The sequence below is a fragment of the Abramis brama genome (genome assembly GCF_963993115.1).
Source record: "Abramis brama genome assembly, chromosome: 21".
NCBI classification, from domain to species: Eukaryota; Metazoa; Chordata; class Actinopteri; order Cypriniformes; family Leuciscidae; genus Abramis; species Abramis brama.
In genome coordinates, this window is record NC_139983.1 from 27,894,551 (window position 1) to 27,908,884 (window position 14,334).

The 14,334-nt window shown below is 36.7% G+C and overlaps 1 protein-coding gene across 1 annotated transcript in view; it reads right to left on the reverse strand.

Annotated features, from left to right (window-relative positions):
• Window positions 1-866: 866 nt before the first annotated feature.
• The window catches only part of dglucy (D-glutamate cyclase), a 22,741-nt gene continuing 9,273 nt past the window's right edge, over window positions 867-14,334 (reverse strand). The window contains exons 2-13 of the mRNA XM_084097055.1: window positions 13,330-13,457; window positions 12,248-12,398; window positions 10,808-11,006; window positions 10,503-10,653; window positions 9,248-9,370; window positions 8,848-9,051; window positions 7,457-7,717; window positions 6,224-6,323; window positions 5,516-5,664; window positions 5,160-5,279; window positions 3,668-3,822; window positions 867-2,730 (exon numbers count right to left, since the gene is read on the reverse strand). Of these exons, the coding sequence (XP_083953181.1) occupies window positions 2,587-2,730; window positions 3,668-3,822; window positions 5,160-5,279; window positions 5,516-5,664; window positions 6,224-6,323; window positions 7,457-7,717; window positions 8,848-9,051; window positions 9,248-9,370; window positions 10,503-10,653; window positions 10,808-11,006; window positions 12,248-12,398; window positions 13,330-13,429 (1,857 nt within the window). The 5' untranslated portion in view covers window positions 13,430-13,457 and the 3' untranslated portion in view covers window positions 867-2,586. The remainder of the gene's footprint in view (window positions 2,731-3,667; window positions 3,823-5,159; window positions 5,280-5,515; window positions 5,665-6,223; window positions 6,324-7,456; window positions 7,718-8,847; window positions 9,052-9,247; window positions 9,371-10,502; window positions 10,654-10,807; window positions 11,007-12,247; window positions 12,399-13,329; window positions 13,458-14,334) is intronic.

Here is a 14,334-nt window from a genome sequence, read left to right on the forward strand (position 1 = left end):
AGTAGCCAAGCTAGCAAGCTAACATACTACACAGACAAACGGTAAGTGAATATGACAAAAAAGGGTGTCAAAATGGTTGTAAAAATAGCATGGGAGAAATTATGAAATATTGAGTAAATAGTTTAAGTCCTCATAAATATGATATGGATGACTGAAAATGATACTTGAAGCAATATGTATGCATCTCATTTCTCCTCAATAGTTGGATATTATTATTCTCCTCAATGGTTAAGTAGCAAAAACAAGACTAAAAGGAAAACATGATGATGTACCATCCCTTTAACTCAAACAGGAGACAGAAATTAACGCTCCATTAAAAATGGCTCTTCTTTGGTTCAGAGAAACGCTTTCATCAGATACTTGTCCTGTTTGTTTAGTTATGGCCCTTTTTTTCTTTGGCTGTCTTTGTTTGGTTTTGATTATTTTACTTGTTGGAAGCAGAATTGTGACATTAAACAAAGGTGCATAAACAGAAGCTTAAATACAGATGTGCCTGTGATTAATTAGTATAAAGTCATATTCCCACTAAAAACGCATCCAGCACCATTTTTAAAGAAAATGAGGAATTGGCGTATTTATTTTATTTTCAGAGCCAGACTAATGAAAAGTCTGCCATTTAATTTAATTTATGATTAAAGGTTTTGGGATGATCTTCTCCAGTGTTGATTTTGGTTGAACCTTGGAAGAGGGAAAGACATTTATCTCTAAAAAGGTCTGTGATAATATACAAATATCCAAATAACATGAATGTGTTATGTAACATGGATCTGAACTAAAACAGCTGCCAGGGGGCCTAGGCCTACAATACATGAGAGAAGTTGTGTAACACTATGGCATTTCTTTTTTTTCTTTTTTCTTTTAAGTTCTACAACTTGAATAATATTGTATAATAATGTATTATTTATTAGTTCCCATCAAATACCATCACATAGTATCACCCATGAATATAATCAAATGTGCCAATTAATTAGATGTAATAGTCTAATTAAAGCTGCACTACGTCACTTTGGCATCTCTGTCGCCATCTGTGTTTGAAAATAAAATCGCATGTATTGGATGAATCTAATGGTTTGAGTAATCGCTAATTACTACCTGTGATCGCTATTCGGGAGCGGATCTGTCACGCTACAAACAATACTGATAGAAGAATGCTCAACGGAAGTATAAGATATATAATGCAATTTGAACAAGTATCATATAGGTTTCGTGTTTTGTTTTGACAGGGGTGTCACTTTAACTTCTTGACTGTCTGCATTTCGAAGTTTCTTTGTTTTGGGTGATTCTCCAGAGAGTTGCTGTTTAAAGTGTCTCTATTATGGATTTTTGAAAATGACCTTTCATGTAGTGTGTAACATATCTCTAAGTGAATGAAAACATCCTGCAAAGTTTTAAATCTGAAAGTGCATCGTATATAAAGTTATTGTCTTTCAAAAGTAAGAGTCGAGCTCTGAGTCAATGAAATGAATTGTTTTTCAACGAGTCATAAGCAGTTTCGTTGTGAAGTCAAGACGAAACATTAGCATATTGGCCGCCCACTTATTGCGCGCGCAGACACCAGGGAAAACTTGAACCTCAAACCTGCAGCTGATTCCTGTGGATACTTTTAGGATTACACGGCACGCGGTAGACCAATCACAACAGACTGAGCTGTCTGGCCAATCAGAGCAGAGTAGCTCGTGGAAAGGAGGGATTTAGAGAGATTGATTCATCTGACAAGTCGTTTGAGAATCAATGAAAAGGTGGTGATGTATATTATGAGAAAATTAAACCGTTTTTTGACCTTTAATGCATGTAAACCTGTTGTATGAGACTCCAAAACAACATCAGGAAACTTTAAAATAGCATAATTGGGGCACTTTAAAGCTAGCTTGCTGGTGATGTATAATATATGCTACACAAAACATTATTTCTTGTAATTAATAAGTCACACGAGATTTGGTAGCCAAATCTAGGGATTTTTTCCTGTATTTACGAAATCCGACCCCACAGCTCAACATTTTATCATAGGCTTACATAGTGAATCGGTAATGAAAGGGCAATAATATGAATTTGAACACTATTTTCTCAATAATAGAATTCTATTCATTTTTAAGCACAATTTCTTCCATAAAGCAGCTTTTAAAATATTGTTGACTGAATATTCAGTAGGAAAAGTCCCCCAGTTAGATGTTAGAATATTTGTAATATCTGAAAAACAAAATTGTTCATTTATTCTTTTAAATCATTTATTTCTTAAAGCAAGAACATTTCTTTACAGTGAGAATCAACAGAGACTGTTTTTTAAGGTGAGAGCACAAAAATGAAACACTAAAGACAATCTTCAATGTGAAATAAAGAAACAAAATGGCAGCTATTTCTATTAAATTCACATTCTTGTATTCATCTGTTAAGCTGGATTATGACGCTATTTTCTTCTAGAAACAAACTTTGTTTCAAAGCAGCTTTACAGTGATAAATAGAAAATAATGCAACAATCTGTATTGTAAAAAACGCTACATAAATGAAGGTGACTTGACTTGAGAATAGTAAAACATTGGCCACGGATCTGTATCTCAACTCCTGTGGCTATGTGATTACACATTGACATTAGGCAAGAGTGAGATGTCTAAGACGCTGTATGATGTCAGAATGGTGTGGATGAAAGGTCAGTCCGTCCACCTCCAGTCCCAGGTTTGCCGTTTTACCACTGCGGACGCCATATTTCACCAAAATGTGGAGCATGTCTTCCTCCTGTTTTCAAATAGAAGAACCACGTCAAGGCATGTCTTCAGTCTTTAGTAATGCATTCAGTGGTAATGGTCTTTTATTTTAAGCTACATGTGGGAGTGGGAATTTTAAAACAGCAAAAGTATTATTAAAATGTCAATCCCTAGCAGCCACTGAGGAGAAACAACATGATAGACACAGAAAATATTCAGGCTAACAGGAAGGAATGTGAATACAGGGTTAACGGGCTGGATCCAGCAGTTGTGGCCGTGATAATTATACAGTATACTGGCAGAGGTTCTGAAGTGGTCTGCAGTTCACCGCAAATGTAAAAATGGCCAGTATTGACAGGAAGCAGCACTGCGATGTGCCTGCAAGTTTTATACCAGTGGATTTCCATTGGAAACAAAATGGGATACAAAAATGTACAGTATGAGGTGATATAATGAGCCGTGAGACATGCATAAACCCTTGCAGTGCAGACACTCATGCTGCAACGAAACACTTTTTTGAGGAGGACAGATGTTTTAACTTTTTCCCGCCACTGACAAAATTTTTCGTCATTTATGAGAGAACGCTTCCCGCCATTGACGGAATTTTCCGTTTTCACTCTTATTCGGTAGGGGGCGCTATCACATATTTAAAAACAGAGGTTCTGTTCTTTCTTTTGATATGTGTCATTTTCAGATATTCATAAACAGATATATAGATATATAGTGATGAGTAAGTTATATTTAGCGATATCAACAACAAGGAATGATAGTAAATAGAGATTCAAAACAAAGCTATACGGAGCTACAAATGGAAACCACTCAGCAGAGAGGAAAATTGTGAAAATAATACAAAATGCTGGTGGTGGCTGGCAACTTTAAAAAATAAAACGCTGGCGGGGAAAGAGTTAATGTTGGACTGAACTGAGCCACCATAATCGCCAGCCATCATCATGAGAATACAGTGTTACCTTGGCTATGGTGGGCAGGCAGGAAGACCACTGGCTTTGTTGATCAGGTGTGGGTGACGAACCCAAACTTCTCTGGAGGTACCGCCAGTGTATTGGACAAAGATTCAAAACATACAGCGCACAGGCGACAGCATAGCCACCCCAGTTAGACACTCCTGAACACATGAAGTGGACATTAGTTATGCAAGGAAAAGATTGTTCATGGTACTCCTTCACTCAGGTTCAAATACATGCTTCTGCAGATAACATATAATGTTAAAATGAAATACATTAAATTAAATATTTTTCACGTTTTTTAAATATTAATTTTGTCGGGAAATATTCTGGGTTAAAAACAGTAGATCTGTTGACTATACTGTAGACTGTATGTGAATTGCTGTAATCTCAACCTCAGTTTGTAAAAACAAGTCTTGAAAGTTTTTTGTTAATCAAGATTATGGCGCAAAAGCGGTCATCTTAATTTATAATGTTAATTTAATTTACATATTGTTTTATAGTACTTAAACTGCTATCCAACTGAAATTAGAATTTGAGATTATTCTTAAAGGGGTGGTTGATTATGATTTCACTTTTCTAACTTTAGTTAGAGTGTAATGTTGCTGTTTGAGCATAAACAAAATCTGCAAAGTTACGACGCTCAAAGTTCAAAGCAAAGGGAGATATTTTCTTTTAAAGACTACAACAAATGCTGGTAGGGACTACAGGACATTCCTCATGGGTTAGTAACATCACAAACCCTATAATTTACATAAACCCCGCCCCCAGAACACGATTTATAGATGATCAAGACAGAATATGCTAATCAATGACTAGAAGTCATCAACTAACAGAAATGTTCAGATGTCTTAATGTTCAGTATTCAGAAATGTTGTCTACATGTCACTTCTTGAGTCTCTCCATTTTTGTCTGACTCTGGTTTAAACATAAAAGGATAAAAGTTAAATTTAAGAAAATAAAAGAAATTTTCAGTGCCTGTGTGAGGTAATCGGAGCTGCTAAGAATGAGCTGTTGTAGCTCCGCCCTCTGTGCCGGGAGCAGCAGCTCATTTGCATTTAAAGGGACAGACACAAAAACTGTGCATTTTTGCTCACCCTAACAGTAACAATTTTAACATGCTATATGAAAATATATGTGGGGTATTTTGAGCTAAAACTTCACATACACACCCTGGGGACATCAAATACTTATTTTACATCTTGTGAAAAGGGCATTATGCCACCCCTTTAATATTTTCCATTCTTTTTCCATTTATAAACGTGCCTAAATGTCAACAAAATCTTGGACAACAAAATGAACGAATCACTTTCTGAGACAACTCGGTAGTCCCGAGTCATGTTAAAGATTCTTTCAAAATGAACGAATCATTCATGACCGACCCATCACTACACCCAAGTTACATCCAGAGAGGGGGAAGTTGGACTTCACGCTCCACCCATGGCTCTCCAGGAAGGATGTACACTCATTATGTGGTCTCTGTGTGAAATGTGCTTACCTGCTGTGATGGCAAAATCAGCAGCCACGTCACATGCTATCAGGTTCCCATTAGGCATGTATGCTTTAACTGCTGCTTTGACTTTACCCATACCAAGCTCATTACCACCATCTCCGATCCCTGCACACACACACACACACACACACACACACACACACACACACAATTAATCCTGTTAGGTAACAGATCTCATCACAATGCTCCCTAGTGCCAATCGTTAATTGGGAACTAAGTTGGTGATTCAAGCACTGTGATCGTTAAAAGAGATCAGGATGTTCACTACGTCAGATCAAGCAACATTTGACAGTGTAAGTTAATCACGGATGTTTGTTGCTTAGGCGCTCTGGCTTTGTTACCAGTGGTAGTCATTCCCTCAATAGTGCTGGCAGTGGTGAAGAGATCGTCTATTGAGTCGACCAAATGCCTGATGTTCACCCCCCTCATGTTGTAGTAGTTCCCGTCTGCAGCCCGGCCGCTGCGCTCTATTGCCACCAAGTGGTCGAACCTTTGCAGTAGATATAGTAACAATTATGAGTTCAACCACATTCCATTCACTTCCATTATAAGTTTTTCATAGAAAAAGTGAAACAAAATCATTTTTTGAGGTAATCAATACTATGATTAAGATGTACTGAATCTGGAATATTCCTTTAATAATGCATTAAGTAATGGATAATATGCAGTCATTTTCATAAAATAAACCCCCACATGGTTTCTAGTATCACCCTGAAGCGGGTTATTTTATGATAATGATTGGCTAAAAGTACATTATCCCTCTTATTACATGGGTAATCACTAAATAACTACATAAATGGACATGACATATATATTTGAGTTGAGACGGAAGTGTGATACGAGAGACATGAAGCTACCACAGTTATGCTGTAAGAAATCGGTTATCTGGGTCAACAGTTAGTTATACAATTTAATTATGTACTATACTACTGTTTATAATATTCATTGTTGCATAATGTATAAAAGAAAATAATATTCCATCACATTTGATCTTAATAAAGACCAAGAAAAAGCAGTGGATGGAAAATTAGACAGAACCACCATTACACCTGGGCTTTGTGGGATCTCCATCAAGGCATAGGAAGTGAAGTGCTGAGTCAGGGCCTTTACTCTGGAAACTTATTACGGGAACTGGAGTCTTTATCACACCTGTTAGTGAATAACACACACACACACACACACACACACACACACACACACACACACACACACACACACACACACACACACACACACACACACACACACACACACACACACACACACACACACACACACACACACACACACACACAAATCTTGGTACATTTAAATAACACCCTATTCTAACATCATGTTTTCTGTCCTCACCGAAAGTGAAATGCTATGCAAAGCAACAAAAATGACAGCCAAACATATTTGATACGTTTTCTTTGTAAATAAAATTTTGAAATATTATTTAAAAAACGTTTTATAGGTCTATTTGAATATATTTTAAAATGTAATTTACTCCTGTGATGACAAAGCTGAATTTTCAGCATCATTACTCCAGTCTTCAGGGTTACACGATACTTCAGAAATCATTCTAATATGCTGATTTGATACTCAAGAAACATTTCTTATTATTATCCATATCCATTAATATTTTTGTGGAAACCTTGATGATTTTTTCCCCTTGGTTTTTCTGATCAATAGAATTTAAATATTTCCCTCTAAATTTTGCACATTTGCTGAAAAAAAGTATTAATTTCTTTTTAAAGAATTTCTTTTTCTTTTTTCCTGTTTAAAGCTGTTGTAAGTGATTCCAGTCATTCAGGGGCACTGGCCTTCAACATTTTAACCAACAACACACCCTGCACCCCCAAAACATGTCTGCAAAAGGAATGACAGACAAAACGTTTCTGACTAGCTAGTTTTGTGATTGGCTTAAAAAAAAAAGTGCAGACAGACTTTTCACATGGAAAACGTGGAAAAATCAGGGAATTTAAAATGGTGATTTCCAAGAAATGTCATGGAAAATAATGGAAATTCATTGTTCGGTGAGTGTGGGAACATTTGGGAAATTTTTACTAAATGCAATTTCTCATGACATCTATTTTGGTGATATCTGTTACTTACAGCACCTTTAATGTGAAGCTTTAATTTTGTAGCTGCGAGTTTCATGCTGGGTGGAGCAACACAACAAAATAAAAGACAAACAACGAAACACACGGCTAGTTATGTCGCTTTATCGCGTCTGACTAGCAAACCAGAGAATATCTCAAAAACACTTAATCAGCAACGATGAAGACCAAATGTGGCACCTTTCTTCACAGCATCCTGCATGATGTGCTGGTTCATCTCCAAAGCCCGCTCATCCGTCAAGATGACCACCTTTTTGCGGAGTGCCTGGAGCATAGCTGCCATGGCGATGGCCCCGGGCGGCCCATCAGTCTCTTCAGGGGGGCTGTGCATGTAGTGTGTGGGGAAGCCAGTAGTGATGAGAACAGAGGAGGAATGGGACAGAGAGAGACAGGCCTTTAGGAGCTCGTCCTGCAAGAACAGGGCCCGAATACCCCTTGCACCTGCACACAGACCACAGACTTACACTGTATGCATCTTTAAAGTCATGATAAAACAGAAGTAGGGACAGATCACAGATTATAGAAAAAGGAAAACATTGGGCAACACTTTATGATACAAGTGTACAGTAATGAAGTAATCCTTTGCAAACTATTAGATGATAGTTAATTCATAGTAGTCTCTACATTGTTAATATATTAATAGGCTACATACAAATAGTGAGTTCTTCATTCATTGTCACTGTAATTAACCAATTTATTATGGTTTAATTAGCTCATATGTAAAGCGTTAGATAATGTTTTTTTTATGCTTTGTTAACAACTTATTAACTGTAAATAGTCCTCACTTTAGATTAGGTCACAGAAAATGTCATTAAGTAAGTTCTTTAAACCAACCTTTTTTAGACATTATTTGCATTAGAATTAAGGGTTTCTTAAAAATATTTATCTGAGGGATTTGATATGTAAAAGTGACACGGATATGGATAGTTGTGATAGTTGTGCTTATGTTGTCGTGGACTAACACTGATACCTAGTGGTGTGGATGTAGCATCACGCAAAGGCAAATATTTTTTATTTCAGTTAGCAATGCCACTGTATAGATGCATGTTTCCATGACATTAACTGAGAGGAAAATACATTTTGATTTGTTCTTAATGTATTCATTATTTTAGGTAAGCATCACATTGTAACTGCTGATGGACAAAAAAGGCACCAAACTGAACAAACTGTATGTTTCTAATTCATGTAAAGAATGTTGTTAAAGTCTTGAACTTTTTTCCATCTTAGAGACTTTCGCACTTGTTTCGGAATTAGTGAAGTTTGTTAACTCCATTTGTATACTTCAAGTTTAAGTGCAAATTTCAGTCAACCATAAAACAATGTCTGCCCTCATAAGATGACCAACTCCGTATAAAATATATACCATTTTATTAGACTACTAATATGACTGGAAATCTTTACCTTATCGTGAATTAACTTTTTTTTTTGTGTGTTTGTGTGTAAATTCAGTCTATTCATATGCTGGTTTTCCTTTTTTTTTTTTTTTTTTTTTAATAAATGACTGACATTTTGTTGTATAAAAGACATTTGTTCACATGCTTTTTTGGGGTCAAAACTGTGTTTCTTCATACCTGGGTCTTCGACAACGAGCTCCTCAATTGCTCGAATCTGTTGAACAGCTCTTTTGCTAGCCATACTGTAAAACTGAGGATTCTGGGAAATGCAGATTGTCAAAGGGCACTGTGCTGGCTCAAGTGTGAGGGGTGAAAGAGTTTCTGCCTTTTGATCAGTGATGAACATGCAGCCAGGAGAGTGTGTGAACGCTAGAGCGGGCTCTGCAACATTAAAAAACAAATGGTCATCATACAGTTCTCTTCCGGCACACTGCATACAAATTATCTGTGTATGTGGCAAAAATGACATTACTGTATGTAAATCTACAGCAAAGTTCATCAATGATTTCAAAATATGGCACACTTCACCGTTAAGTCCATCTGTATTGTAATATTGAGGAGTTTGTTGAATTCTTACTGCAGCTCTGTACAGCCTCAACACCCGTGACCCCACAGGCCCAGAACACAGGCACATCACCAGAACACACTTTCACTGGGTCGCCATAGTCTGGTCGCGACAAGTCATGGATGCCCAGCAGCTCTGGAAGAGAGAATCAAGGGTGTTTTACGAGATGTTGAACTGTTTCCCCGCCATTGACTGAATTTTCCATCATTTATTATAATATATATATTTTTTTGACAATCCATGTTTTGACGGTTATGCGGTAGGGGCGCTATTATGCATCTTCTGAAAAATTACAGAATCTCTCCAGATCAAAACAGTTAAAAAAAATTTAAATAACGCAATCATCAAACAGCATATTAATCAAAACAGCCTAACATTATGTTACCGAATGAAATGTCAACCCAAGAAGAACACATAGATAGACCCTGTCTATCATTCTGAATCTGATCCGGCTTCTTTTTCATCATCTTTTTTTTATTTGCCAGCCAGCGCCAGCATTTTCGATCATTTTCATATAAATTTATATATTCATATTATTTGTTTGTTTAAAAGCAGAGGCTCTGTTCTTTCTTTTGATATATTGAATGTTCAGATATTCATATAGCAAAATATTCTGAGGGCCATGAAAATTACCTAAAAACGTAAAAAAAGTATATATATACTGACGCTGGCTGGCAACTTAAAAGCAACACTTAAAAATGTATGAATCTCCATTTGTTAGATAACAGCATATCAAACCCAGTCTTGTTATTGTTAACTAAAAACTTACAAATATTTTCCGTTATTTGAAATAAAATGTATTATAATTTTAATAAAAATAAATTAATAAAATTATTAAAATTAAAACTGAAGATGGAAAAATATAAGCAAATTCAAAATATCAATAAATAATATAATGGTATATAAATAATAATAAAATAACCAAGTAATTTATTTTAAAGAAATAAAGCACAAACACATTTTTCAAGTAAAACATTTAACAAAAATAAGCTACTGTATATACACTGAAAATAAAGACCAAAAAATTACTTTAACACCTTTTGGGTTACCAAATGTTGCAGCATGGACAATGTTCATAAGTAATGTAGTTAAACTGTGCTCACTCTAACAGGTCACGTGTGTGAACTAAAAATCGCCTTAAGGAAAGCATCATTCATTTGCACATGCACCTTGCATCAATAATTTGTTTAACTTTGCCTAACTTGTCCAATTGTGTTGGTCCATTGTAAATGATTAGAGAGAAACTTTCATTCTTTTGAGTACATACTAGGGTGTCCGATATGGACAGGGCCTCCATGTGCCAGTGGGATCACGTGTGTGCATTGAACCGCAGCATCCAGTTTGTCTTCTGGCACAGGTCTCATGCTCACCACCATCGGACAATCAAACTGACCTGCACTAATACAAGGTACTGATGTCTGAAAAAAAAAAAAAAACAGGAATAAGCACTTAGAGGATTTCCTTTTGCTCATTTTTACAATTTCAAAGATGGGAAAAAAGCAGACTCAAGCAAAATCAAGTAATACGCTGTCCTGCACATGGATGTAATGCAGGCCTGGGGTGTCTACTGACCTTGTACATGCTGACATTTTTACCCTGTTCCACATTTCTCACTGGAACCCCAGCGGCCGTCAAGGCTGCTTCAAAGCCAAAACTACAGCCGAGGTAGAATGTGATCATGTCCGCAAGTTGAGGAGTGTAGGAGGATAAACTAGCGACCTTCTTCATTAGCTTGCCATTCTCAAACACACAGTACTCTGGACAGTCCTCCCTGATTGAAAGACAGAACAAGCAAGTCTCTTCACTTATCTATCCCACTTTCACCATCCATCAAAGTCATTACTTTGACACAGTCACCTCTGAAAACAGATTACTCTATATTGTACTGTTGTGAAAAGCGCAATACAAATAAATGGGAAATGCATTGAATTGAGTGTATGCTCCAGCAAGAAAACCCAAGACTACTACAATCGAGGCATTTCAGGGAGTTTAGAAACTGCTTGCTGATATAGACAACACACTGGCAACAACTGATCTATTAATACTAACACTTTCTTTTCCCTTCTCTTCTCTTCTACTCTATATCTATTAATGAAAAATTACATATACTGCGTTAGACTAAACTGGAAAGGGTCACAGCACTTGCATATTGTTGTCCTATTGTTTGTTTAACTGCTTCTATTGCTCTCCTCATTTGAAAGTCGTTTTGGATAAAAGCGTTTGCTTAATGTAAAGGTAAATATGGAGAATAACTCCCTTCAGTCACTTTGTGCTTTGTAACTTTGCAAACAGCAACATTACTAAAGAAATTTAAAAATGTGAAAAAGCACAATAGGTCGTCTTTAAAAGGTGCATTAAGTGATTTCTAAGAAATGCTGTTGAAAGTGGTTCAGACAAAGCACAACTACACACTTGCAGCCAATCAGCAGTAGGGGGTGTGTCCACTCATGATGGGGGAGGAGAGAGAGTGAGAAAGAGAGATGGCTGAGAGACATTACAAAAGAGAACAAGTCAGAGGAATATCACTGGAAAAAGAAGTGTTATGATCAGACAAGCGCTTTAATATTAGAAAAGCTTTCCAGCGCTGGAGAGATCAGAGAACGGATGCCGAGGTTGTGTTGTTTCTGCTCCATACGTGAGTAACATTGGTTTTGAGTGTCATTGTCTGGAGCTGGTGTGCTGCTGCTGGCGACTAACAACCAACTCTTGCTTTTAAATACTCTTATGTACTGTATGTTCATTTTTTTGTTCATAATCTTTGCTTTATTTTCCACTAAACTTTATTTTGCTTCACTTCTGCTATGATAGAGAGACATCCACTCTGGCAGGGTGTGTTAGTTGGGGTTGATTTCAGTTATGTGCTGAACAATGATTCTCAGAAATTGCTAACTGCACCTTTAAGGAACAGCCCATTGAGTAAATAGGTGGTGGAAAAATATAATAAGAATGAAATTTGAAAGTCTTGGTCAGGGGTTTTCAGTCTGTGATGCCTCTGGTGTGCAGATACAGTACCTGATGTCAGATCCTGTGGCGAGGGAGCAGCTCCATTCTCCACATTTGCTCCTGTACAGCAGAGGGAGCGGGCTGCTGTTAGCCCGACAAAACGCCTCAAAGTCATCAGCAAGATCCTTGTGCAAGATCACCACATTAGCCTGTTGATATCCTGTCAGTAAACATCATTTTCTCTGTGAGATCCTGCAATTGTATCCATGCTTGCAGACTTTGTAAAATGAAATCTTACCTTTTTTTGTTGTTGTTGTTGTTGTAGATTATGAATGTACAATTTGGTATGCAATAAATAAATTAAAAAGGATCCGAGTCCTCTAAAAATCATTTAAGATCCTACTGGAACAATGAACTGAAGTTTCAGCTTTCAATTTATATACAGTACAATTATACAGAATTCTTAGTACTCATATTTTATTAATTTAGAATCGGTTCAAAATTACATTAGCATTCCGTTAGGAGTAAATCATCCAGCTTAGGAGACAAAGTCTAAAAGTGAACACTCATGAGTGAAGTTCAACAGTGTCATAAAAGCAAAACAGTAGTCACAAGTTAACTTTGCACTATATGCAGAATGGCATTCACATTATTTAAGTTTATTATCAATCTCTACTCATTTCTTTAGAGAAAATGAACACAATGTACTCTGTCAATGCATTTAAATGACATAAGTGCATAATTAGGTGAGGAGTGTTTGTAAGTTAAATGAATCCCCCAGTATAAAGCACACTATTTTATCAAGCAGAAATGTGCTTTGCTAACACAATGATAAAATCGTAATAAAATCAAGAATTAAGGTGCCATTAAGGTAACATACCATGGCATCTAACCATGATTTTTTTTTTAACCTTTCATACCTGCTGCTATACCAGATGTGTTGATAATATCCCGACTCTGCTGGCGGATAACAGTCCGCAGAGTACGCGGAGACAAACCCTCTGACTGCCACATGCTAATTCCTTTGCGTTACGACAGCCAGACACCAGTATACAGCCAAGCTAGTTAATGATTTTAAGCTGGTGTAAACCCACTGTTGTAAAGATTAATGCATGATGGTGCATATACCCCAAACCATTTGTAAATCATACCTGGCCTCATGTTTGCTGCACGGGTGCTGTATTTCAGTCTGACAGCACGACGGAGAAAAGTTCTCACACCCGCACATTTCAATCGCACTGCAGGAAACATTGTCACAGGGTCTGCAAATTATGATGTCCTGGAAATAGAGAAAACTTTCTTTCTTACTTTTCTTTCTTTATATAGCACTGCTAAATACAACCAAGGTTTCCCAAAGTGCTTTACATGAAAATACATAACATACATATACATACATATTAACAAATCTCACACCACAGACACCACATTACTTGTTATAAGCGGTCAATCAAAAAATGCGCCTTGAGCAAGTTCCTGAATACTGATAAAGATTTAGTAAGGCTAAAAACTGATTTCAAGGACAGGAAATGTGTGTGCGGTGCGCGTGTAATGGAATTTTTTTTAAACTACCCAGATCTATTTCTAACACGGATGGATCTCTACTTGTCATGATAATATAAAACTCTCCTGAGTTTAGAGTAACAATTACAGAAGAATTTTTAAAAATTAAAGCATATTTTGTTGCCTTTTTGAGCTTGGAAGGGTTCAGTTTGAGCAGATGTTTTATACCATCATCACTGTCCTCCTCAGAGCTCATTTCCCAGAACAATCAACATCTGGCTCATATTCGCGATCTCAAACATATTCTCAAAACTATCATCAACATCTTCAAAATCAATATTTTGATCGCTGACAGCATCTTCACCAGATCCACCATTAAGTGACAGTGACACTGATATTTGACTGCGTTCAGTAGTTGCTCTGCAGTAAATCACTGAGCCATTTCAAGTTTTGCTGATGATACTTCCTATTCTCTTGTTTTCTGCCTGCGGTAACTGTGAGTGAAACGTCACTTCATCATTGTGTATCAAATACCAAGAAGGTTGATGTCTAACTTTAAAAAATGAATTAGGAGGGGGGTAGTGAATGACGAGGTATGCGTTTAAGGGTTAAATAGTTTACATATATCGTGTATCGTGTATGTATCAATTCAATTT